The 27,497-nt window shown below is 43.9% G+C and overlaps 2 protein-coding genes across 15 annotated transcripts in view; one reads left to right on the top strand and one right to left on the bottom strand.

The window, feature by feature from the left end:
• ANKDD1A (ankyrin repeat and death domain containing 1A) overlaps positions 1–8,212 on the top strand; it is a 44,329-nt gene extending 36,117 nt beyond the window's left edge. For 7 of the 9 annotated variants that reach the window (XM_063638912.1, XM_063638910.1, XM_063638909.1 and 4 more), the window contains 2 exons: positions 133–322; positions 3,155–4,231. In XM_063638912.1, the coding sequence (XP_063494982.1) occupies positions 133–322; positions 3,155–3,420 (456 nt within the window). In that variant the 3' untranslated portion in view covers positions 3,421–4,231. Of the gene's footprint in view, positions 1–132; positions 323–3,154; positions 4,232–4,262 lie in introns of those variants that run through there. The other 2 variants (XM_055278136.2, XM_063638911.1) reach the window with 2 other exon arrangements.
• A 3,197-nt stretch (positions 8,213–11,409) lies between these two features.
• The window catches only part of SPG21 (SPG21 abhydrolase domain containing, maspardin), a 28,516-nt gene continuing 12,428 nt past the window's right edge, over positions 11,410–27,497 (bottom strand). For 5 of the 6 annotated variants that reach the window (XM_063638984.1, XM_063638983.1, XM_055278151.2 and 2 more), the window contains 6 exons: positions 24,775–24,855; positions 22,910–23,055; positions 18,558–18,666; positions 17,701–17,808; positions 13,761–13,901; positions 11,410–12,126 (listed from right to left, as the gene is read on the bottom strand). In XM_063638984.1, the coding sequence (XP_063495054.1) occupies positions 12,010–12,126; positions 13,761–13,901; positions 17,701–17,808; positions 18,558–18,666; positions 22,910–23,055; positions 24,775–24,855 (702 nt within the window). In that variant the 3' untranslated portion in view covers positions 11,410–12,009. The remainder of the gene's footprint in view (positions 12,127–13,760; positions 13,902–17,700; positions 17,809–18,557; positions 18,667–22,909; positions 23,056–24,774; positions 24,856–27,497) is intronic. The other variant, XM_063638985.1, reaches the window with a different exon arrangement.

Below are 27,497 nucleotides of genomic sequence, written 5' to 3'. Positions count from 1 at the left end.
TGGCCATTGCTAACTGCAGCTCCCAGGCACCCCAGCAGAGGTCGTAGGAGGGTCATAGGGGCCTCGGCTCGGCATTGCCCCTGTCTGGGATCATGAGGAAGAGCTTCTGCACTTTTGGGATCTGCCCCACAGGACCACCCCAGTGACCTCTCTGGGAAGAGCTTGTCCTTTAAGCAGGACCATCGGCAGGAAACACAGCAGCTCCGTTCTGTGCTGTGGCGGCTGGCCTCCAGGTATCTGCAGCCCCGTGAGTGGAAGAAGCTGGCATATTCCTGGGAGTTCACGGAGGCGCATGTCTATGCCATCGAGCAACAGTGGACAGGTACCACCTTGCTTCTCCTTGCCCCAAGCAACCAGTGGGCAGAGGGGTGGGGCACCTGAAATGTGTTCAGTTTTCTGTGCTTCTGGTGAAAGACACTGTGCAACCCACAGCCTGGTCCCACACTGTCCAACACACCTGGTGCTCTGTCCCTCCTCCAGGCCTCTGCACAGGGTGCACACTCTGCCTCTCCCCATTGATTGTGAATTTTACATTCTTCACCAATCAGCCCAAACCGATACCCACTGTTTACACCTAAACTAAAACCATTCTTGGTAAAAAGAAGAGGGCCTGCTGTTGTCACTATTATTCAACGTCTATATGGAAATTTTGGCCCTGGTTCTAAGGTGTGAAAAGGAAATAGAAATAAGGAGTGTAAATATTGTAAAGGAAGACAGAGACTTATTATTCAGATGGAATACTTAATATACATAGGACGTCCAGACGAATCAACTAAAAAGAAATCTTAGAATTAATCAAATAATTCAATGAAATGGCTAAATATAGAAAATATACTAACACCACAGAACTCCTATGAACCACTGCTAAATGGGCAAAAAATATATAGAGAGAATCTTTTAAAAGAGATTCCATTTACAATTGTGTGTGTGTTTCATCTGGAAAACCTAAAAGACAAATATAGATGACACATATGAATAAAACAATAATGGTTCAACTATAAAAGACGACTTGTGTAAACGGAATGACATTCTGTATTTGTGGCAAGAAAAAGTATCATATAGATATGTTTTTCCCCAATTAGATTAAAACTTTGACCTAATTTTAATCAAAATAGGAGGTTTTTGAAACTTAACTGAAGTATTCTATAATTTGTCTGGAAGAATAAACAGGTATATAAAAGTGAACATTCTGGGATAAACAATAAAGGGGATCTAACCCAGGCAGACTCAGCCTTTTTTTTTTTTTTTTTTTTTTTGGAGACAGAGTCTCGCTCTTTCGCCCAGGCCGGACTGCAGTGGCACGATCTCGGCTCATTGCAAGCTCCGCCTCCCGGGTTGACGCCGTTCTCCTGCCTCAGCCTCCCAAGTAGCTGGGACTACAGGTGCCTGCCACTGCGCCCGGCTAATTTTTTGTATTTTTTTTTTTTTAGTAGAGATGGGGTTTCACCGTGTTAGCCAAGATGGTCTTGGTCTCCTGACCTCGTGATCCACCCGCCTCGGCCTCCCAAAGTGCTGGGATTACAGGCATGAGCCACCGTGCCCGGCCCAGACTCAGCCTTTTATAAAGCCAAAATAAAATTAACATAAAGAGATACCTGGATCAGGCATGGTGGCTCCTACCTGTAATCTCAGCACTTTGGGAGGCCGAGGTGGGCAGATCACCTGAGGTTAGGAGTTTGAGACCAGCCCGGCCAACATGGTGAAGCCCCTGTCACTACTAAAAATACAAAAATTAGCCGGGCGTGATGGTGGGCTCCTGTAATCCCAGCTACTCGAGAGGCTGAGGCGCAAGAATGGCCGAGGCGGGCAGATCACGAGGTCAGGAGATCGAGACTATCCTGGCTAACACGGTGAAACCCCGTCTCTACTAAAAACACAAAAAATTAGCTGGGCGAGGTGGCGGGCGCCTGTAGTCCCAGCTACGCGGGAGGCTGAGGCGGGAGAATGGCATGAACCCCCAGGGGACGGAGCGTGCAGTGAGCCGAGATCGCACCACTGCACTCCAGCCTGGGCGACAGCAAGACTCCGTCTCAAAAAAAAAAAAAAAAAAAAAAATCGCTTGAACCCGGGAGGCAGAGTTTGCAGTGAGCTGAGATCCCACCACTACACTCCAGCCTGGGGGACAGAGTGAGACTCTGTCTCCCAAAGGAAAAAAAAAAGATTCCTGACACAAAAATATGCAAATTGATATTTGCATATCAATTTGGGATAGAGCAGAGTGCAAAAGTAAACGCTGCTACGGATAAGAACTTTCATATATGATAAAGAAGCACTTGTACATTACAGTGGCAGGGGCAGAGATAGTTAATAAATGGTGTTGAGACCGCTGGGTCAAGCGGAAGTGCCACCACACCAAGGGCAGCACCGTGAGGACATGCCTGCTGAGGGCCCCAAGAGGGGCACGGAAGGTCAGAGGGGCGATTGGAGTGACCTGGACCTGATGGGCGTGGTCCAGCATCTATCTGTTTCCACAGCACAGGAGAGCCAGCTGAATCACAGCCAGCTGAATAACATGTTAACCCCATGCCGTGTGGGCAATTATTTTCCAAACATGGTTGTATGTTGGAACCACCTGGGAAACTTTGAAACCGTTAAATGCCTAGGCTGCACCCAGTCCCAGGTACATGAGAATCTCTGGGGGTGACATGGGCCCTAGGTGTTTCCAAGGAGCAGCTGAGTCTCAAAACCACTGGCGCAGGGGAAAGAGCATGGCCAGCTCCGTCTCTGACTAAGCTGTGTTCTCATCTGTAAATTAGGACCACTATCATGCAAGACACAGATTATTTTGAGCAGCCAGAGGTGAAGTGTACAATTTGTGCATCATGGTACCACAACGATGAATGTCAATTCTTTCTCCATTCAGAGTGACACCAACAGAGTGCATGGTGGGTGTTCAGGAGAAGGCCTGGGGCTGGGGAGGTTCTAGAGACCAAGACACAAACCCTTCCCACCCCATCTGAGAGGCTGCTCCTCCACTCCCCTTACCTATCTCCAGGCTGAGCTTGGCTGGAGCATGAAGGGCCTTGGAGGCTTTTGGCCTCTTTCCCACCTGGGCATGTTCAGGAGGCGGTGCAGGGTGGCATAGCCAGGCGCTCTGGTCAAGTGGCCCCATTGGTTCCTTCTCCCTCTCTCTCTCCTCCCTCTCTGTTCTCAGGCACCAGGAGCTATCAGGAGCACGGCCACCGAATGCTGCTTATTTGGCTGCATGGCATGGCCACGGCTGGTGAGAACCCCAGCAAAGCGTTGTTCGAGGGCCTCGTGGCCATTGGCAGGAGGGACCTGGCTGGTAAGAGCGTATTCTGCTGGGCTTCTTCTCAGGAGCTGGGTGGCCCCCACTGGAATGCAGCAGGGCTCTCCAAGGGCTGCTCAGACAAGAATGCTGTGATGCTGGCTCTAGGCCTTCCAGATTCCTACCCCTAGCCCTGCCCTCTTTTCCCTTGGGCAAACTACAGTGCCTCCTAGCCCTGGTTTCCCCATCTGTGCAATGAGGGTGTTGGCCCAAACTGAACCCTGTGACCTTCACAGCCCCGGAGCCAGTGATGCTGTCCATAATCTCTTCCTTACCAGCCCTCTATACCTTGACATTTTTTTCCATTTTGGAATAAGCCTGGAACCACCTTCAGACTTCTTTTTTCACAAACATTAAGACATAGGAGCCAAAACTGACTTAATATGAGTTGAACCAGTCAAATCTGGTCAAATAAACCTTCTGAGGTCATCACAACTTACTTGAGTATGCCAATCTCAAAAGCCTGATTTGGGATTCAGAGTGTTCTGTGGAATCATCAGACAAGCAGGATAGAAGGTTCTAGTACTAAACCCTCCTTAAAAACAAAATCAGCTCATGATGAAAAAGCCTTAAATGCTGTGATACCCACTGACGTGGTACATAATGGGGCAACCACAGAATGGGGCACTAGGCAGTCACTGATAGTTGTGAAGGCTCCATTAGTTATGAGGCAACAAAGAAAACTACTCCTGACATATTTCTAGTATATTGCTGAGGGAAATGTTTCTAGCATATTATTGAGGGAAAAAAGGAAAGAACTCCCCCTCATAGCTCCTATAGGCAAGGTGGAAAAGCTAAGAGTCATTTCAGGGTAGAGGGATTAGGGACGCTACCTTTCTTTCCCCAAAATGTTCTTAAATATAGTTGTTGCATCTTCTTTTAACACAAACTGTGGCAGGCAATTAAAACATAAAACCAGTCCTGTGAGGCAGAGCTTAGGCAACAGAGGAAGTAAGATTCTTGTTTTTAACAGAAAATATCAGGAAGAAAGCAAACGCAGCCCCGAGTGCCCCCAGGAGGTGCACAGCCATGTAACCGGAGGGGCCAGACCTTCAGGCACGTGGGACCTCAGCGTGTGGAGCCACCTGAACAGAAGATGACCATCATTTAAGGGCTTTTTAAAAAATCACTGTTAACAGACCTCCAGCTGATTCTACTGAAATGCACAGTCATGCAGAGCCCAGGAGGCAAATGTTTCTACAGTGATCTTTTTCATGAGGATGGGTCCAAGGGCCTGTTTCAAGTTTTATGGGTAATCCCGTCCCACAGGTATGGTCCTTTGGAGCTCTTAGCACACTTTCTTCTTCTTTTTTTTTTTTGATACAGAGTCTCACTCTGTCGCCAGGCTGGAGTGCAGTGGCGCAATCTCGGCTCACTGCAACCTCCACCTCCCGGGATCACGCCATTCTCCTGCCTCAGCCTCCTGAGTAGCTGGGACTACAGGTGCCCTCCACCACACCCAGCTAATGTTTTGTATTTTCAGTAGAGATGGGGTTTCACTGTGTTAGCCAGGATGGTCTCAATCACCTGACCTCGTGATCTTCCCCAGGGATGGGGCGTTCCATCTTCTGCCCTGTCCGGCAGAGTAGCCGCTTGCCACCTGAGGCTGTCGTGCACCTGAAATGTTGGCTAGTGGGACTGAGAAGCTGAAATTTCTTATTTCTCGTTATTTGAAATTGCAGGCACCCATAGCAAGTGGCATCCATGGTGCTTGGCTTTGAGGTGCCAGGCAAGCACAGCTTGTTGTGGGGCTTGGCTGTACCAGCAGGGGGATGTGTTTCTGGGGGAAATGTGGCTCTGGAAGCTTCACGGTTTCCCAGAATGTGGAAAATGTATCTGTGCAGGATAGAAATCCTGCCCAGAGGCTGTTTCTGTCTCATTTGAGCTCTCTTTCATGTGGCAGAGCTGGCTGTGACCAGTTTAGGAGCCTACATTTTAGAAAAGCTCACCTCAAAGTTCTGCGTTGAGCCTGAGACTGGAAAGGAGATGAAATAAAACAGCTGACAGGAGCTTTGGCAGCCACACATGCCTGATGGGGTGCACAGGGCCACAGTCTCTGAAAGGCCATTTGGCATTGTCTGTCCACAATATACTTTTATCCATTGGTCCAGCAATCCTACTTCTAGGAATTTTTCCTACATATAAACCTGTATGCATATAAAATGACAGATATACAAGGTTATTACTTTGAAAAAGCAAAAAACATTGGAAACAAACCAAGTGACTGGCTACAGGGGACTGGTGAAATAAAGTATGTTTCATCCACACAATGGAATTCTGTTCAGCAGTGAAAAAAGGATGAGGGTGCTCTCCAAGTGTTGTTATGGAAAGAGCTCCAGGATAACTTAAGTGGAAAAAAACCCCAAGATACAGGTACATTAAACCGAAGGAAATTGGTTCAGAGGATATGTGCACTATTTTTAGAGAAAAAGCTTCCTTTCTCTCTTCACCTTTTGCAGGTGATGTATTTTTTTCTTTGGATTCCTTTTTTTTCTTTTTTTTTGAAACAGTTTAGCTTGGCCAGGCGCGGTGGCTCATGCCTGTAATCCCAGCACTTTGGGAGGCCAAGGCGGGCAGATCACGAGGTCAGGAGATTGAGACCATCCTGGCTAACACGGTGAAACCCCATCTCTACTAAGAATACAAAAAATTAGCCAGGCGTGGTGGCGGGCACCTGTAGTTGCAGCTACTTGGGAGGCTGAGGCAGAAGAATGGCGTGAACCCGGGAGGCGGAGCTTGCAGTGAGCCAAGATTGCGCCACTGCACTCCAGCCTGGGTGACAGAGCAAGACTCTGTCTCAGAAAAAAAAAAAAAAAAAAAGAAACAGAGTTTCGCACTTGTTGCCCTGTTTGGAGTGCAGTGGCGTGATCTTGGCTCACTGCAACCTCCATCTCTTGGGTTCAAGCAATTCTCCTGCCTCAGCCTCCAGAGTAGCTGGGATTACAGGCACACACCATCATGCCCGGCTAATTTTTGTATTTTTAGTAGACAGGTTTCACCATGTTGGTGAGGCTGGTCTTGAACTCCTGACCTAAGGTTGACCCATCCGCCTCAGCCTCCCAAAGTGCTGAGATTACAGGCATGAACCACGGAGCCCAGCCATCTTTGGATTCTTAAAACTTAAGAAAAATTCTAAAACATATTTGTGATCTATTACATTATGAAACATGATAGGGAAAAAATAGACAACTTTACCTACCACTAAGTTACATTTAATCAGCATTCTTTTGTTTCCTAACATATATGTTGCAAGCTAAATGTATGCTCTTACTCTAAATCTTTCTGAGCTACACTTTAAGGGTGAAAATTGTTTTGTTTTGTTTTTTGAGACAGAGTCTCGCTCTCTCACCCAGGCTGGAGTACAATGGCGAGATCTCAGCTCACGGCAACCTCCACCTCCCAGGTTCAAATGATTCTCGTGCCACAGCCTCCCGAGTAGCTGGGATTACAGGCGCGTGCCATCACACCTGGCTAATTTTTGTATTTTTAGTAGAGATAGGGTTTGGCCATGTTGGCCAGGCTGGAAAATTGAAACATAATTTCACAATTATTCCTTTTTCCACCTTAAGTAATAAGAGTAAAATAATTTCTGTGTTTTTATCTTATACACATGAATAAATAATATGGCTTATCACAGTTACAATGTGTTTTCTGAAAGTAAAGATTATTTTACCCTGAAATTACAAAAATTATTTTCAGTTTTCCAAAATTCTATCTTTAAACCTAAATAATTCAATTTCATGGGTGCACAAATGTTTATTGAGAGTCTCATATTCATACTTTTCTTCACAGCACTATAAAGTTGGACTTGGAAAATTTGGACAGCCATTTGCCATTGTAATTTTTATTCTTTTTTCTCCTGATTATTTGACAAAACTTGTATCCACATTGTAGTTGTTCATGTGTCTACTTCTATTACATATTGTAAAATTATTAACTACTTCCCAAAATAGTATTTCTCTCAGCAGATATTTCTTTGGTACTACCATGTATTGTGTAACTTTTGGAAAAGTAAGGTGGCTTCCCTGCCCTCAGTGAAGCATTTTATTAAAAGAATAATTATAATTTAAAAAAAAGATACAGACCAGTACATATAGTATATTACTAATAGTATGCTGTTAATTGTGTAAGAAAGAAAGGAAATTAGAAAACATTTGCATAAATAAAAGCTAGACAAAGGCTAAGAAACTAATCAGGTGGTTTCCCTGGGGTAGTAGGATAATGGGGAACAGTGGGGCTGGGACGGGGTGGGAGAGAGTTGTCAGTGGTTCCTTTCTATACTGTTTTAACTTTTGAGAGTGTTACTGAAAACTGAAAGGATATGACATTCTGGAACAGGCAAAACTACAAAGACAGTAAAAAGAAAGATCAGTGATTTCCAGGAGCTGCAGGGGCAGTGAGAGGAAGGGAGGGATGAGGAGGTGGAGCACAGGGGATGTTAGGGCAGTGAAAGGTTCTGTATGACACTGTGATGGTGGGTATGTGACATTGGGCATTGGTCAAAGCCCATAGCATGTACAGCACAAAGCGTGAGCTCTAATGTGAGCTATGGACTTTAGTTAATAGTAACGTGTCAATATTGGTTCATCAGTTGTATCAAATGTACCACACTGATGCCAGGTGTTAATAATCGGGGAAACTGTGTGTGATGAAGAGTGCATGGGAGCTCTCTGTGCTATCTGCTCAATTTTTCTCTAAACCTAAAACTGTTCTAAAATAGCAAGTCTGTGAAAAAAACAAAAGTAAAGTTATAAAAAGAAAAGAAAACAGAGGCATTAAATTAAATCATCTATTCCTCGGGAAAGGTATTTTGTACCACACGGGACTGAAATCATTTCTCTGGATGAATTTTATAAAATGAATTTTGTAATTTTTTTCTGAGACAAGTTCTTAAATACAATAAAATTGAAATGTTGAAATATATCTCTCAAATCCAGTACTCACTTCTTTTCTTCGGGAAATACAGGGTGAAATTCCAGGTCAGACAAGCAGTCACAGATTGGTGCTACGTAAGCACAATGGCTCGACACACGGCCAATGAATACTTCCTGAGTGGATTTTGTGCCAGGTGGCCTGCCAGGAGTGGGTACAGAGATGAGCGCCCACAGTTCCCTCCCCTTCCCCAAGCTTAGGGTCTAGTGGGGGAGAAGGGCTTGCACACCAATAACTAATAGGGTGCAGTCCACGCTGTAATGGATGGGTGCAAACAACTATGGGACTTCTTCTTCCTGGGCGAAGGAAGAAAGGAAGAGGAGGAAGCAGCTCACAGAGGAGACAGAAGTGGGGAAAGGACAGTCCAAGCCAAGAGCACAGCCTGAGCAATAGCCCAGAGGTGTGGAGAGGGACCCCCGCTTGGGGAGTAGCGTGGCTGGAGCACAGGATGCGTGGAAGGAGGGGGAGCTGTGACCTGAGGGGCGGGAGGGGGAGGGGTGCAGATGCGTTGGAAATTGTTCCCCACCCCATCACCAAAAATTACATGTCTCATAAAGTAGAAACTGAACGGAATAGACTCCGCCTTTGGAAATGCACCTCTGCTTGTCCTTTCAGAATCTTACTTTACCTTGCTAATTGTGACTCTCTTTGTTTCTAAAATGTATATTTAAATCACTTTTCCAATGGATATTTACTTAGTTACTCCCTCCCTTTTCTTTGAGACGGAGTCTTGCTCTGTTGCCAGGCTGGAGTGCAGTGGCGCGATCTCGGCTCACTGCAACCTCTGACTCCCTGGTTCAAGCGATTCTCCTGCTTCAGCCTCCCAAGTAGATGGGATTACAGGCACGTGCCACCACGCCCAGCTAATTTTTTTTTTTTGTATTTTTAGCAGCGATGGGGTTTCACCATGTTGGCCAGGATGGTCTTGATCTCCTGACCTCAGGTGATCCACCCCCCTTGGCCTCCCAAAGTACTGGGATTACAGGTGTGAGCCACCACACCAGGCCACAGATGTTGATCCTTAATAAACATCTTGCACCCAAATTTTCATCTCTGCATCCGCTTCAGCCTGAGACATGGGGGTGGAGGAGTGAGTGGGGGTGGAGGGTCCAAGATGGCTGAGTTTCTAACTGGGGATTCCAAGGAACAGTGATGCCAGGACCTAAGATAATGGGGCTAGAAGAGGAGGGGCAGGTTTGGGCAGTGGGGCCATGGGCATAGCTTTTGCCTGGTTGTCTGTTGAAGGCTGAGATGCCTGTCGAAGGCTGGCCTAATAGATAGGCCTGAGTACGCATTCAAGGCCAGTACTCAAAATTGATCAGGGCTGGCAATGACAACTTGCAGTCATCAGGGTGCAGAGCTGGGGAGTAGTTAAAGTTGTTAGATGGCTCTAGTAGCCTCAGACGCTACTAGTTAAAATGTCAAGCTTCGCCCTTATGATTTACCAAGTGTTTCCATAATTCACGACTGTTGCCAAGCCACAGATAGAGAAGACACTGTGGCCCCTTTGTGGAAAGATCACTGGCTTTAGGGATGGTCAGATTCAAGGTGGCATCCCAGCTCCACCCCTTACTGCCTGACCCAGTCTCCAGGTCCTCACCTGTAAAGTCAGGATAATCAGGGCTGTATTGGGGATGAAGTCTAAGAGGGTATGGCCAACCCAATATTCTGAAACCTGGCACATAAAGGGAAAGAAGCACTGATGCTTATTTTTCTGTCTAAATTGTATCTCAGCGAAACCAAGCAGTTGATGAGGGCAAGTTTTTGTTTTTTCAAATTGGTAATTTCCAGTTAATAAATGCAGAAGGAATGATAAAAATTAGTATTATTACTGACCTGCAACCCCTCATGGAATGATGCACCTGTGCAATGGTCAGCAGTGGCAGCTAAGCCAGCAGGTGACTTTCTCAGGACTGGATCAGGCTGGTGATGCCTGAACACACCCAGCAATCATAACAACTTAGACACAACCAGACGACGGATGCCTCCTGAGATGACGCAAGAGAAACACACAGCCCCATCTATGCAGTGTTCCTGCCAAAAAGATCAAGCTTGACCTGATCAAGCCTCCTGATGTAACTACCAGTTTACAGGAAATACCAGGGACAGAGAAACAAGTGGAAGGACACCATGAGGCTGCAGTCAGCCAAATCTGGACTGTGGGGCAACTACAGGGAAAACGAACCTGCTTCTTCACTGAATATATGGCAAGAAAAAATAGAGGGAGGAGGAGCTTCCAGTTCAAAAGAGATCTAGGAGACAAAGTGTGGGCTTTATATGATTAGAACAAGTCACCTATTAGAACAAGTCACCTATAAAAAAAAAATTTATGGAATAATTGTGAGAACATTCACTGGATTATTAGACAATCCAGTGAAGGAATTATTGGTAAATAATTGAAGGAATTATTGGTAAATTTTTAAGTGTGATAATGGTATTACGGCTGTATCTTAAAGGTACACATAGAAATATTTACAGATGAAATGATACAGCACCAGAAATGGCTTTAAAATAATTTAGTGATAGGAGCATATCTGGAAGAAATGTGGGTAGGTTAAAACATGAAAAAGGCCAGGCACGGTGGCTCATGCCTGTAATCCCAGCAGTTTGGGAGGCTGAGGCGAGCGGATCACCTGAGGTTAGGAGTTCGAGACCAGCCTGACCAACATGGAGAAACCCCGTCTCTACTAAAAATACAAAATTAGCCAGGCGTGGTGGTGCATACCTGTAATCCCAGCTACTTGGGAGGCTGAGGCAGAAGAATCGCTTGAACCCGGGAGGCGGAGGTTGCGGTGAGCCGAGATCACGTCATTGCACTCCAGCCTGGGCAACAAGAGTGAAACTCTGTCTCAAAAAAAAAAAAAAGAAAAGATGAACAAGACTGTCTGAGAGTTGATAATTTTTGAAGCTGGATGATGGGAACATCATTCATTATGCCATTTTCTCTACTTTATGTGGGTTTAAACATTTCCACTCAGGGGAAAGAACGAAGATGAGAAAAGTACCTGGCACACAGTGGCAGATCAATAAATGATAGCTTAGGGTTATTTTATGATGCGCAAACTGTACTTCAGGGAGATTAAGTAACGTACCCAAAGTCACACAGAATTGGCAACCATGACCTACTTCTCAGAAAGTCCTAGGCCTGTGTAGCCCAGTTGGGCAGCAACAATAATCACAAAAGCGACTCAGTGAAATTGAATTTTTATTCCAAATGACTGTAATATCTAGAAAGGCAGTAGCTAACACTCAAAACAATTTGTTTAAGTGTAAATTAAAAGCAGTTGATTTGCAGGAAAGCAAACAGTGGGGTAGTGGCCATGGCACTCTGATCATGGTTATATCCAAGAAAGCATAAAATAACCAATGTCCTGATATGCAATCTGGATGTGCAGCATTTACAGCAAACAATGTAAAAAGAAAGAAAGAAGAATGGAAAAGAAAAGAAGAAAAAAAACACCACAAAGTCCCAAACCTCAGAAATTAACATTCACTTAAGAACACAGTGGTGAAGACTTTTGGTAGCAAAATTTGCACGGTTCTTAAAATGGGAGTCTTCAAAAGTACTTCTTCAAATTCAAAAGCTAAGAAAACCAAAGAGGGAACAGTTACACAGGCTTAGTGGAGCTGCTGCCTGTCATGAAGATGACCATCAGTCCTACTTCCCAGACACAGTGAGAACCGGTGAGCCTGACGAACCTGAAGGAAAAGGCCGGCTGATGGGCGCTGATGCCACTGACTATACAAGAACACACCGGGTCAACTCATCATTGACAGCGAGAGACACACTACTGCTCCTCCTGGCTGATGCCAAGGCTGCCTTTCTGCACCTCAAGCTCCTCGGCACTGACCATTGATGGGTCAATGGCCGCGTATTTGGTTCCATGGAATTGCAGCAAATGTATCTGTTGAAATGCAGAATCATTAGTTTATTTTATTTTTTGAGCTGGAGTGTCGCTCTTGTTGCCCAGGCTGGAGTGCAGTGGCACTATCTTGGTTCACTCCAACCTCCACCTCCCGGGTTCACCCAATTCTCCTGCCTCAGCCTCCCGAGTAGCCGGGATTACAGGTGCCCGCCACCACGCCCAGCTAATTTTTGTATTTTTAGTAGAGACAGGGTTTCATCATGTTGGCCAGGCTGGTTTTGAACTCCTGACCTCAAGTGATCCATCTGCCTCGGCCTCCCAAAGTGCTCAGATTACAGGTGTGAGCCACCGCACCCTGCCAGAATCATTGTTTTAAATGGCTGCATTACAGAGTAAAATGTATACTGCCTTCTATAAAAAGTTTGGTAGGAAAATATCACCATAGTGGACAAATGTTTTATACTTCTAAAATTTACAGACTAATACATACTAAATAGAGAAAAGTCGAAGAATTTTTTGAAACCACATTTGGGATCTTTGTTCCTCACTCCCTGAGCAGTCTCCCTGAGTCCCTGCGGAGTCTCCTGAGACATTTTAGATGGTACATGCTTATGAGATGTTTACCCTTCCCTTCTGCTGCTGTGAGTTAGGTCCTTCCAATCTTCTGCTACTGTGACTAGTGCTGCTATGATGAATATCTCCGGGCATCAAGTATTCCTGTTTAGGATCCTGTCTTCTATAAGGGGATGACAGGATCAAGGGATGTGACTGGTTTTTTGGGATTACAGGTGTGAGCCACCGCGCCTGGCCAGGATATGACTGGTTTTTGGGATTACAGGCATGAGCCACCGCGCCTGGCCAGGATATGACTGGTATTTTAAGGCTCTTGATTCATCTTGCCAAACTGCCAGGGCACTCACCCCTCACTGCTATTCTATTATCCATTTAGTTAGAATATGAAGGGATGGTGTTTATTAGGGCTTTCTTTCCTTTTTTTTTTGAGATGGAGTCTTGCTCTGTCGCCCAGGCTGGAGTGCAATGGCGTGATCTCGGCTCACTGCAACCTCTGCCTCCAGGATTCAAGTGATTCTTCTGCCTCAGCCTCCCGAGTAGCTGGGACTACAGGTGTGCACCACCATGTCCAGCTATTTTTTTTGTATTTTTAGTAGAGACGGGGTTTCACTATATTGGCCAGGCTGGTCTTCACCTCCTGACCTTGTGATCTGCCTGCCTCAGCCTCCCAAAGTGCTGAGATTACAGGCATGAGCCACTGTGCTTGGCAGGGTTTTCTTTTAATGCATTAAAATTAGATTAAGAAGTCACTTCACAGGACTCAGATTGACCCCATTTAGGTCTGGTGTCTTGCTCTGATGGAATTCACTGTGTCCAGAGGGCAAGGTCACATCATACCAACAGTAACCTCAGTGTGTGAATGCAGGCCTGCTGTCCTTAGAAAAGGGATGGTGGCCAGAGAGTCACTGGGGGATCTCTAATATACCTGTTCAAATTCTCCTACAAGTTATAAATGTAAACCACTTTTATCAAGTCAATGCCTCATTTCTACAAGGAATTCTGTAGTTCACTGATTCTCTTACTAGTCCATTAAAAAAAAGGCTTTATGTTGCAAACATATGTTGGGCTCAGAGTGCTCTGGGTTTCAAGCTAGGCCTTACCTGTACATAAAGATTGACCTCTGCACTTCTGCACAGGTATGGGAAATTGCCTCCTGTTTTCAGATGAGCTCTCCGGGCATTAGGATACAGCTTGTACATTTCTTCTTTAGCTTCAGTTGAAAGCGCACTCTGATCAAACACCTTTAAAAAACACAACGCTTTAGCACCACAGGAAAGGTAAAACAGACACACATACACAAAGCTGTAATCAACTGGTGTTTTAATATGTTCTTTTCACATTATGGGAATGTTACCCTAAATATTCCTTTCATATGAAGAGACAATCCTGAACCCCCAGCAGCCTGAACTACCTCCACTGCTGATCCCTGGTGACTTATAACTCCAACTTATGACATTAGCTACAGATTTAGCTGCACAGAATCTCCTGCATTCTTTTGCTGGGGGGAAATTCTTTTTTTTTTTTTTTTTTTTTTTTTGAGATAGAGTCTTGCTCTGTCACCCAGGCTGGAGTGCAGTGGTATGATCTCAGCTCACTGCAACCTCCACCTCCTGGGTTCAAGTGATTCTCCTGCCTCAGCCTCCTAAGTAGCTGGGATTACAGGCATGTGCCACCATGCCCGGCTAATTTTTGTATTTTTAGTAGAGACAGGGTTTCACCATGTTGGCCAGGCTAGTCTCAAACTCCTGACCTCGGGGGATCTGCCCACCTTGGCCTCCCAAAGTGCTGGGATTACAGGTGTGAGCCACCGGGCCCGGCTGGGGTCGGGAAATTCTACCGTGAATTTCCTTTTTCCTCAAATATAGCTAAGTAGATTAACAGAATATTAATAGAGAACAATCATTGCAAATGTCAATAAATTTCAAAAAGATCATGAAGCCCCAAAAGAACTTTTTACTTTTATTATTAATTTAAAGCAATAACCTAAGTCATTTAGGCTCAGTGAAAAAGATTCCAAAAAAATGTAGAGTACAAGCTATTCTTTCTTGGGGAAGCCAGTTTGCAGCATATGATTCTAGACATCCTTCAATACCCATACACACTTATGTTTTTACATGCAACAAAATTTTTCAAAAAGTAAAAGAAGCAAAAAAAAATTGTATACTAAATATACCATACCAAATCTGTATGTTTAAGTGCATCTCCAACTAAAACTTATAGGCTGTTTTCAGTGACCATGAACCCAGGTGGTGAGCACAACTTTGAAAGAAGGGCAGGCAGAGCAAATGTCCTGTGAGGACCATTGAAAAGCTTGTTCTATGTTATGCTAAATGTCAGAATGCAGCGATTATGGCAGAGGATGATAAGAAGTTGTTTACATGCTTATGACAGATAATTTCCCAACAAAAACCCATTATTAAAAATACCATATTATGGCCAGGTGCAGTGGCTCACACCTGTAATCCCAGCACTTTGGAAGGCTGAGGCGGGCAGATCATGAGGTCAGGAGATCAAGACCATCCTGGCTAACACGGTGAAACCTGTCTCTACTAAAAATACAAAAAATTAGCTGGGCATGGTGGTGGGTGTCTGTAGCCCCAGCTACTTGGGAGGATGAGGCAGGAGAATGGCGTCAACCCAGGAGGCGGAGCTTGCAGTGAGCCGAGATCGCGCCACTGCACTCCAGCCTGGGCAACTGAGTGAGACTTCGCCTCAAAAAAAAAAACAAAAACAAAAAAACATATTATTTGAATTTAGGAACAAATCCATTTATAAGGCAAAATAATCACATGATTTTTTTTTTAAGTAAGTTGAAACCATAGTGAGATACCAATTCATATCCATTAGGATAAGTATCAACCAAAAAACCAGAAATAAGTGTCCAGGATATAAAGAAACTGGAACCTTTGTGCATTGTTGGTGAGAACATGAAATGGTATAGCCACTGTGGAAGACAGTATGGTGGTTCTTCAAAAAGTGCGATTCTACTTCAAACGATATGTCCAAAAGAATTAAAAGTAGGATACATCTACTATGTACCCACAAAAATAAAAAACAAAAAATTATTTTTAAAAAATAATTTAAAAATAAAAAAGAATTAAAAGCAGGAACTCAAACAAATATACATATGTTTTTTGACAGGGTTTCACTCTGTTGCCCAGGCTGGAATGCAGCAGCATGATCATGGCTCACCCCAGCCTCAGGTGATCCTCCCACCTCAGCCTCCCAAGTAGCTGAGATCACAGGGATGTGGCACCATGTCCGGCTAAGTTTCTTTTCTTTTTTTTGAGATGGAGTCTCACTCTATTGGCAGGCTGGAACGCAGTGGCGTGATCTCAGCTCACTGCAACCTCCACCTCCCAGATTCAAGCAATTCTCCTGCCTCAGCCTCCCGAATAGCTGGGACTACAGGTGCGTGCCACCATGCCCGGCTAATTTTTGTATTTTCAGTAGAGACGGGTTTTGCCACGTTGGCCAGGATGGTCTCAATCTCTTGACCTCGTGATCCACCCGCCTTGGCCTCCCAAAGCACTGGGATTACAGGGGTGAGCCACCACACCCAGCCTAATTTTCTTTATTAGTAGTAGAGACAGGGTCTCCTATATTGCCCAGACTGGTCTCGAATTCCTGGGCTCAAGCAATCCTTCTGAGTCAGCCTCCCAAAGTGGTGGGATTGCAGGCATGAGCCACTGTGCCCTGCCCAAACATATACTTTTACAGCAATGTTCATAGAAGCACTATTCATAATTGCCAAAAGCTGAACACAACCCAAGTGCCCACTGACGGATGAATGGATAAACAAAATGTGGTATAAACCAACATTGGTTTTATTGGTAGATATTATTCAGCTTTAAAAAGAAATGACAGGCTGGGCATGGTGGCTCATGCCTGTCATAGCACTTTGGGAGGCCCAGGCAGGCAGATAGCTTGAGTCCCAGAGTTTGAGTCCAGCATGGGCAACATGGTGAAACCCCATCTCTACAAAAAATTAGCCAAACGTAATGGTGTGCACCTGTGGTCCACGCTACTAAGGAGGCTGAGGAGGGAGGATTGTTTAGGCCTGGGAAGCAGAGGTTGCAGTGAGCTGAGATTGTGCCACTGCACTCCAGCCTGGGGAACAGAGTGAGACCCTGTTTCCAAAAAAAAAAGGAAGAAATGACATTCTGACACATGTGTAACATTTCAAGATAAGTCTTGTTCTTGTGAAACATTATGCTAAGTGAAATAGCCGCACAAAAGGATAAATGTTGTATGATTCCACTTATATGAGGTTGCTAGAATAGGTAAATTTTTATAGACAGAAAATAAGACTGTTGATTATCAGAGGCCGGAGGAAAAAAGGGAACGGGAGTTATTGTTTAATGGGTATGCAATTTCTTCTTGGAATGATGAAAATGTTGTGAAAATGGTGATGGTTGCAGAACTGTGAGTATACTTAATGCCACTAAACTATGCACTTAAAAATGGTTAAAATGGCATATTTTTAATGTATTTTTTACCACAATAAAAAAATTAGCAAGCTTTTGTGGTAATTAAACTATGGAATTCTTGATTCTCTACACTTGTGAAGCAACTTCTCTTTGCTGTCCATATATGTAATGGCTCAGGTGCAATATCTATTGATGAGAACGGCAAAAATACATCAAATGGGTAGGCTCCCTTGTTTAAATTTATTTTGATTCATTTTTATTTTTATCTTTTTTAATAAATAGAGACAGGGTCTCACTATGTTGTCCAGGCTGGTCCTGAACTCTTGGACCCAAGCAATACTCCTGCTTCAGCCTCCCAAAGCGCTGGGATTATAGGCATAAGCCACTGTGCTCAGCCTATTTTGATTTCAATGGTGTTATTCCTACCAGAAAGAAATCCAAGATAAGCAATAAACAGATTATTTTGGAATTGAGAAAGCTAGAAGGTAAAAACAAAAGCCAAGGCAGCATTTGAAGAGGCACATTGAAAGTTATCAAATAGTTTTATAGGAGATCTTGACATACACATTTTAAAAAGTAAAGCAGCTATTTTACTTAAAAGGCAGCTTACATCCATAATGGTTACAGGGATGTCCCGAATTTTATGAGGTTCCACATAAGAATTTTGACAATTCAAGGTAAGTCTTGAAGCCAGTTCACTCTGACCCAAACTTTCTAGCTGCAGGAAGAAACACAGGTAAAGTTTTTGAAATAATTTTGTTTTTCACATTTACATTAAATCCACAGACAACATTTGTGCTTATAAAGGTGGTATCATCTGTGGTGGGGCCATAAAAGTCATCAGTGAGGAACCACAGCTTAGGTGAGAGACCATGAACTGGGCTTCTCAGGAGATTGTGGCATTTTTATATTCTGGAAACCTGGATACAAACCAATGAAACCCGGCCTTCTACAGCCCTCAGCCTACACTGCCTACTCCAGCCAGGTGCCCATGGGCAGCAAGCCAATTCCTACTGCTCAAAGGTGACAGATACATGTTTTTGTTTTGTTTTTTTTTAAGATAAACCTTTAAGGGATCTTAGAAGAGATTTGAGAAATCATCTAGCCCAGCAGTTCCTAAATGCAAGCCAACAGACCTGGTTCATCAGATTTACCTGGTGGGTAGAGGAAAAGAGTGAAGTAAAAACAGATTCCCAGATCCCATGCCCAGGGATTCCAGATGGATGATCTGCTGTGAGGCCTTACAATCTGTATTTCTGAAAGCTCCTCTAAGTGATTTTGATGAACAGCTGGTGGGAAGCACTAATGTAGGCAAGCCCTTACCAGCAATAATATCTGCTCAGATGTATTAATCTGCTTAGCAAATACCTCTAACACGTGTTTGTGAGACGGATCTATCTTCTGGAACCAAGTAGATGTGAAAATTCCTAATACAATGTGTCCCCACCCCAATGTCATGATCCTTACCCTGTCTACCATGAAATCAATGGCATCAGCCATCATAGGGTCCACCGGGCCAGATGAAAAATTTCCAAGAACTATTTTTTTGAGCATAAATGCAGGCATCAGCCAAAAGCTGTAAAACACAAAGACCTTATAATTTAAACTTCTAAGACTACACATGGCAGATATTCATTCAACATTAAAGCTTTGTATTAGCTTGGGATCTAGAAATAAAAAGTCCTAATCCCCTCCTCCAAAGAGCTCAGCATCTAGTTTTTACACACACTTTCCCAAGCTTCCAAAGAGTTATGGCTTCATATAATTAAACTTATTTGAGGATTTAGGATAATTATAAGTGATATTTCAAAATACCTTTACTGAGATAGACATTCTGATGAGTCCAAGATTTTTTTTTCTCTAATTGGCTCTATTTCCAAGGATTAAACTATTTCCTTTGGAAAACTGAGCATTAAGAGAAATATTCTTTCCTTCTGGTTGATATTATCTTTTTACTGATTGATATTTCAAAACAGATTTCAAAATGCCAATATGAAAGTTATTGCACCTCCCCAAATTTGCTACTATTAGATTCAACTTGGCTAATTCAAGGCAAATTGATATTTATAGATTTTTAAAATTTATTATTGTTATTATTTTTTGAGACAGAGTCTCAGTCAGTTGCCCATGCTGGAAGTACAGTGGCATGATCTCGGCTGGCTGCAACCTCTGCCTCCCGGGCTCAAGCAATTCTCATGCCTCAGCCTCTCGAGTAGCTGGGACTACAGGTGCATGCCACCATGCCCGGCTAACTTCTGTATTTTTAGTAAAGATGAGCTTTTGCAATGTTGGCCAGGCTGGTGGTGAACTCCTGGCCTCAAGTGATCCACCCACCTCAGCCTCCCACAGTGCTGGGATCACAGGCGTGAGCCACTCCTGGCCTCTTTTTATTTTTTAATTAAAAAAATTAAAAAAAAATTTTTTAGAGACAGGGTCTCACTCTGTTGCCCAGGCTGAAGTGCAGTATTGTGATCATAGCTCACTGTAGCCTCAAACTCCTGTCAAGTGGTCCTTCTACCTTGGCCTCCTGAGTAGCTGGGACTACGGGCTCGTACCACCAGGCCTGGCTAATTTTTAAAAAATTTACTGAGCTGGGGGAGCCGGGGCCAGGCACAGTGGCTCATGCCTGTAATCCCAGCACTTTGGGAGGCCAAGGCGGGCAGATCACGAGGTCAGGAGATTGAGACCATCCTGGCTAACATGGTGAAACCCTGTCTCCACTAAAAATACAAAAAATTAGCCGGGCGTGGTGGCAGGCGCCTGTAGTCCCAGCTACTCGGGAGGCTGAGGCAGGAGAATGGCGTGAACCCAGGAGACAGAGCTTGCAGTGAGCCGAGATCGCGCCACTGCACTCCAGCCTGGGCGACAGAGCCAGACTCTGTCTCCAAAAAAAAGAATTTACTGAGCCAGGCGCAGTGGCTCACGCCTGTAATCCAGCACTTTGGGAGGCCAAGATGGGTGGATCACAAGGTCAGGAGCTCAAGACCAGCCTGGCCAAGATGGTGAAACCCCGTCTCTACTAAAAATACACAAATTAGCCAGGGGCGGTGGCTGGCGCCTGTAATCCCAGGTACTCGGGAGCCTGAGGCAGGAGAATCACTTGAACCTGGGGGGCGGAGGCTGCAGTGAGATCGTGCCACTGCACTCCAGCCTGGGCAACAGAGTGAGACTCCCGTCTCAAAAAAGAAAATTTTTTTTCTGTAGAGACAGGGTCTTGCTCTATTGCCCAGGCTGGCCTAGAACTCCTGGACTCAACCAATGCTCTTACCTCTGCCTCCCAAAGTGCTGGCATTACAGGTGTAAGCCACTGTGACTGGTCAGATCTTTATAGATTTCTATATATGATCTTTAGTTTATATTTATTCCATTAATTTCAACTGTTAAGAGCCATCATGGAGGGTAAACACTAATTTCTCTAAACCTATGATGAAAATTACTTAGATGAGGTGCAAACTACCTTCTGATGCTTATTACCATTGGGACAGCCTCGCTGGAAGTTGAGCTTCCCTCAAAAGGACCACTAGGTCACCTTCCAGTTAACTTTCTAAGTTCTCTCCCAGCCCCATCACTTTCTTATCTTTTCAAGGTGATGAGGTCTAAGTACACTCTGTAAGGGGTGGACCCTGTTGACTTTGCTCACTCCTGTATCCTCAGTGTGTGGCACACAGTAAGCACTCAGATATTTGACAATAAGCAGCTGATGTGCCAGAGCACAAACTGAATGGGGGCTGTCTTGGCATTCTAACAGTTAGAACAGCAATAAAAATCACCAAAAATAATGAGCATTATTTAGTTTATTATCTGGACGGGAAGGATTTGTAAAGTAGCTAATGTATACAAGAAATTGTTGCATGAACGCTGAGTAACTACTAAGATAACATCAGAAAAACTAAAAAATAGCTGGGCGCGGTGGCTCACGCCTGTAATCCCAGCACTTTGGGAGGCCGAGGCGGGCAGATCACGAGGTCAGGAGATTGAGACCATCCTGGTGAACATGGTGAAACCCCATCTCTACTAAAAACATAAAAAATTAGCCAGGTGTGGTGACAGGCACCTGTAGTCCCAGCTATTCGGGAGGCTGAGGGAGGAGAATGGCGTGAACCCGGGAGGCAGAGCTTGCAGTGAGCCAAGATCGCGCCACTGCACTCCAGCCTGGGTGACAGAGCAAGACTCCATCTCAAAAAAAACCAAAAAAACAAAAACAAAACAAAACAAAACTAAAAAATATCAGAGTGCAATCTTAAGTAGATGTGAAAACAATATTTCCCTACACATTATTTGAAAACACTGATCATACAGATGTGTTTACTCACTGGGCTTTTTTTTTGAAATAGGGTCTTGCTGTCACCCAGCCTGGAGTACAGAGGCACAATTGTGGCTCACTGCAGCCTCGAACTCTTGGGCTCAAGCAATCCTCCTGCCTCAGCCTTCTGAGTAGCTAGGACTGCAGGTGCATACCATGGTACCTGGCTAATTTATTATTGTTATTATTTGTAGAGATGGGGGTCTCACTATGTTGCTCAGGCTGGTTTCAAACTCTTGGCCTGAAGTGATCCTCCTGTCCTGGCCTCCCAAAGTGTTGGGAGTACAGCGTGAGCCATCACACCTGGCCACTGGGCTTTTTTTTTAAGGCTAGAGCCTCGCCTTGCTAGCAATGAAAGAAGTGCACAGTAAGCCAGCTGTATGGCATCACAGATATCTATCAATTACTTAAAATGATAAAATCAATGAAAGGATGGCTCCTAGGAAACAACTACCCCACTGGCTGCCCCCGAAGCATTTCCACCATTTCATTTTTTTTTTTTTTTTTTTTTTTTGAGATGGAGTTTTGCTCCTGTTGCCTAGGCTGGAGTGCAATGGCATGATCTCGGCTCACCACAACCTCCACATCCCGGGTTCAAGTGATTCTCCCGCCTCAGCCTCCCGAGTAGCTGGGATTACAGGTATGCACCACCACGCCCAGCTAATTTTGTATTTTTAGTAGAGACGGATCAAGGGTCATGATGTGCAGAACATCTGTTGACAGACCAAATGCTCTATTCTTTCCATTTGGAGAACATATCTCAAGGAAATAAATCGGAAAGGGAAAAAACCCAGTAATTTGTACAAAGATTTACCGTAGAATGTGATGAAGAATTGGGAAAAGCCAAATGCCTAATAAAACTATGTCAGTCAATACACGGAACTGTTTACACAAAATAATAAGTGGGATAAACAGAACATGGTATTAGTTATATAGAAGTACTGAATAGAAACAGCAAAAGTGTATTAATGAATAGTAAAGAAAATTTAAAAATTTAAGGTAATAAAAAAAGCTGAATTTAGAGTTCATTCAATTCTTTCCTTTTGCAAAGGTAATTGTTTTTAATTTTAAAAGCCAAGAAAGAACAGGGCACAGTGGCTCATGCCTGTAATCCCAGAACTTTGGGAGGCCAAGGTGGGCAGATGGCTTAAGCCCGGGAGTTAGAGACCAGCATGGGACAACATGGCAAAACCTCATCTCTACAAAAATATACAGAAATTAACCAGGTGTGGTGCCGCGCATGCCTGCCTGTAGTTCCAGCTACTTGGGAGGCTGAGGTAGGAGGATCGCTTGAGCCTGGGAAACAAAGGCTGCAGTAAGCTGTGATTACACCACCGCACTTCAGCCTGGGTGACAGAGTAAGACTCTGTCTCAAAAAAAAAAAAAAAAAAAAAAAAAGCCAAAGAAGTTGCAGAATATAGAAGTAGATATGAGCCTTTCCTTCCTAATATACCAAATACTCAAAAGCCAACATCTTCAAAATTTCACTGAACAAAAATAGTAATTTTATTCTTACCTGTTTGCAGTCCAAGTTTGGTTGAAGATAGAGGTGTCACTGAAGGAATTGCAGAGGATTAGGGAATGGACTCTAGGAGATTTGTGAGTGTATTCAGCAAATTTCTGGGCCAAAAAGCCTCCCAAAGAAGCGCCAAAAAGATGAACCTAATTATAAACAAATATAAGGCAGATCCTAAAATACTGATCAATCTTGAACCTGAGTATTAGAAAGTTGCTTCAATTATCACTAACCACAGAATGTGTTATCACTAGCCAATAGACTAAAAGATTTACAGCAGCTAGAAATTTAGAAAATATTGTATTTAAATGCAATTTATACAGTTCATCAAAATAATACAACTCAGCACCCCAGTTATATAATTTAAAAAAATATCATTCACAGATTGCATTAGAAAACAAAACTAGGCCAGGCGCAGTGGCTCACACCTGTAATCCCAGCACTGTGGGAGGCTGAGGCAGGCGGATCACGAGGTCAGGAGTTTGAGACCAGCTTGGCCAGCATGGTGAAACCGTCTCCGCTAAAAATACAAAAAACTAGCCAGGCATGGTGGCACGTGCCCGTAGTCCCAGCTACTCGGGAGGCTGAGGCAGCAGAATCGCTTGAACCCGGCAGGCGGAGGTTGCAGTGAGCCGAGATCACACCACTGTACTCCAGCCTGGGCAACAGAGCGAGACTCTGTCTTAAAAAAAAAGAAAAAAAAGAAAAAAAAAGAAAACAAAACCAAGCCAGGGAAATACGGCAAAGGCCTGTATACTAAAAATACAAAAATTAGCCAGGCATGGTGGTACGTGCCTGTAGTCCTAGCTACTTGGGAGGCTGAGGTGGGAGGATCGCTTGAGCCCAAGAGGTTGAGGCTGCAGTGAGCCATGATTGCACCACCACACTCCAGCCTGGGCGACAGAGTGAAAGCCTGTCTCAAAAAAAAAAAAAATAAGAAAAAACTCAAAACCACTTAGTGGTTTATGTCTAAGAAAACTGTGATTCAGTAATTCCACCCCTAAACACATACCTAAGAACTGAAAACATATGTCGACACAAAAACTTGTACGTGAATGTTCATGGCAGCATTATTCATGATATCCAAAGGGTTAAAAACAACCCAAATGTGCATCAGCTGATGAATGGTTAAACAAGATATGGCATATTTATGAAAATATGATTTAGCTGGAAAGAGAAACGAAGTATTGATTCTGGCTTCAACATGAATGAACCTTAAACTCATGCTAAGTAAAAAAAGTCAGTCAAAAAGACCACATATGATATGATTCCACTTATGTAAAATATCTAGAATAGGCAAATCCATACAGATAAAAAGTAAATTAGGTTGCAAGGCTAGTAGGGGGGAAGATGAGGACCAACTGCTAATGAATATGAGGTTTTTGGCATTAAAAAAATTATAAAACATTGACTGCAGTGATGGTTGCAAATACCTGGGAGTATACTGAAGAACATGGAACTGTATACTTAAAAGGGTAAATTATATGGTATATGAATTATGTTGCAATAAAGCTATTATTAAAAAATAAAAGAGGGCCGGGTGCGGTGGCTCACGCCTGTAATCCCAGCACTTCGGGAGGCCGAGGCGGGCGGATCACTTGAGGTCAGGAGTTTGAGAGCAGCCTGGCCAACCTGGCGAAACCCCATCTTTACTAAAAATACAAAAATTAGCCGGGCATGGTGGCACATGCCTGTAATCCCAGCTATTTTGGAGACTGAGGTAGGAGAATCACTTGAACCCGGGAGGTAGAGGTTGCAGTGAGCCGAGATCGCGCCACTGCACTCCAGCCTGGGCGACAGAGTAAGACTTCATCTCAAAAAATAAAAAAAAATTGTATGTATGTAATTAGTTTCAGGGTACTCACTTTATCCAATTGTAAATGGTCTAAAAGTTTTCTGAATCCATCACAGAACTCGAGATGATCCCAATAAACTGGATACTGCAACTGAAATAATAACAATAATTTTATTTTTAAAAATCATAAAAGTAAAAATGCAACTCATGTATTTGAAAAACTTAGGACTCAGTGGCATTTCTCGTTTGCTCAAGCGCTGCTCCTTATTCAAAGTATGTAAAAATAAGCTCTCACTTTTTACTAAACTTCATAATTCACATTTTCCTAACAGACCAAATTAAGAGTATAAAAAGTAAGCACACTCTAATGATATTATGTGAGTAACAATTTCAATTCCCATCAATTTCCTTTCTAAATAGCTGAAAAAGTCTGGGGTTCAAGGATGAATATAGCAGAACCCATCCCAGTAAAGAAATACCGTTTTCTCTTAAATCTAATTTCATTCAGAATTATGGCTCAGGAGAGATGGAAACAAAATTTGTTCTAAGGAGAGCTCCCTCTCTTTTTGGTAGCATTTCTCTAAGGGGGTATTCAGTAAAATTGTTCCTCTTCTTTTAAATGACTTAGTTACTCTATTTCATTTATTGTACTTTGGGGTGTTTGTTTGTTTCTTGAGACAGAGTCTCCTCTATTGCCCAGACTGGAGTGCAGTGGCACGATCTCAACTCATGCCACCTCCGCCTCCCGGGTTTGAGCGATTCTCCTACCTCAGCCTCCTGAGTAGCTGAGATTACAGATGTCCACCACCACACCCAACTGATTTTTGTATTTTTAGTACAGACACAGTTTTGCCATGTTAGCCAGGCTAGTCTCGAACTCCTGACCTCAAGTGATCCGCCTGCCTTGGCCTCCCAAAGTGTTGGAATTACAGGCATGAGCCACCACACCCAGCTTGTTTGTTTTTGTGATAGGGTCTCACTCTCTCACACCCAGGCTGGGGTGCATTGGCACGATCGTAGCTCACTGCAGCCACAACCTCTTGGGCGCGAGCGATTCTCCCACCTCAGCCCCCCAGTAGCTGGAATCACAGGCATGCACCACCATGCCTGGCTAATTTTTATATATATACTTTTTTGTAGAAACGGGGTTTTGCCATGTTGCCCAGGCTGGTCTTGAACTCCTGGGCTCAAGGGATTTGCCTGCCTCAAGCGATATGACTGCCTCAGCTTCCCAAAGTGCTGGGATTATGGGTGTGAGCCACCATGCCAGGCTACTGTACTTCTGTTTGTGACAAAAGAAGTATGGTACTTGACTATACATAGCCTATCTATTAATGCTGACAATGATGAGGAAAAAGAAGTACAAGTCACAAACTCATTTCTAAAGGACTCAGGTTTGTCCCCTAAGAATTCCTTTTTTTTTTTGTTTGAGCTGGGGTCTCACTCTGTCACCCAGGCTGGAGTGCAGTGGCGCGATCTCGGCTCACTGCAACCTCTGCCTCCCGGGTTCAAGCAATTCTCCTGCCTCAGTCTCCTGAATAGCTGGGACTACAGGCATGTGCTACCACGCCTAATTTTTTTTTTTTTTTTTTTGTATTTTTAGCAGAGACAGAGTTTCACCATGTTAGCCAGGATGGTCTCAATCTCCTGACCTTGTGATGTGCCCGCCTCGGCCTCCCAAAATGCTGGGATTACAGGCGTGAGCCACCGCACCTGGCCAAGAATTCCTTTTTTATATACATATAATACCAACTGGCTGGGCGCGGGCTCACGCCTGCAATCCCAGCGCTTTGGGAGGCTGAGGCAGGTGAATCACTTGAGGTCAGGAGTTCGAGATCAGCATGTGCAACATGGTGAAACCCCGTCTCTACTAAAAAATACAAAAATAAGCTGCATGTGGTGGCGCATGCCTGTAATCCCAGCTACTGGGGAAGCTGAGGCATGAGAATTGCTTGAGCCTGAGAGGTGGAGGTTGCATGAGCCGAGATCATACTACTGCACTCTAGCGTGAGTGAATTAGTGAGACTTCATCTCCAAAAAACAAAAATAAAAACAAGAACAAAAACCCAAAAAACCTCGTCTAACAGGCTTATTGTTTAAGCACTTCGGTTCATTTTGTTATTGATGAATCACTGGAATGGATACTCTCATATGAATTATGGAATCATTTTAGATTTGATGTATGACTTTTATTATTAAAATTCTATTTGTGGATAAGACTTCCACCATTCCAAGAAAGAATGGGGAACTGATTCTACCTAGCAGAAAGTTTGAGAATTTGAGTCAGATGATAGCCTAAAGAAAAGGGATGATATTTTCATGGAGTCTTTAATTTATAAATAGCCATGCCCACACAGGTGACAAAATTATACGCAACTTAATACATACAAACAAATGAGTTCAAGCAGAACTGGGGAAGTCTGAATGAGATTGGTAGATTGTAGTAATATCAATATCCTGGTTGTGATATTGTACTACAGTTTTGCAAAGGTTTGGCAGAAACTGGGGAAATGTGTAAAAGGTATATTTCTCTGTACTGTTTTTTACACTGCATGTGAATCTACAATTACAACCAAAAAAAAAAAAAAAAAAATTTAAGCTGGGCGCAGTGGCTCAAGCCTGTAATCCCAGCACTTTGGGAGGCCGAGGTGGGCGGATCACAAGGTCAGGAGATCGAGACCATCCTCGCTAACACGGTGAAACCCCGTCTCTACTAAAAATACAAAAAATTAGCCGGGCGTGGTGGCGGGCGCCTGTAGTCCCAGCTACGTGGGAGGCTGAGGCAGGAGAATG

The sequence above is a fragment of the Symphalangus syndactylus genome, chromosome 5, assembly GCF_028878055.3.
Source record: "Symphalangus syndactylus isolate Jambi chromosome 5, NHGRI_mSymSyn1-v2.1_pri, whole genome shotgun sequence".
Classification (NCBI taxonomy): Eukaryota; Metazoa; Chordata; class Mammalia; order Primates; family Hylobatidae; genus Symphalangus; species Symphalangus syndactylus.
This window is presented reverse-complemented; position numbering and strand designations above follow the sequence as displayed.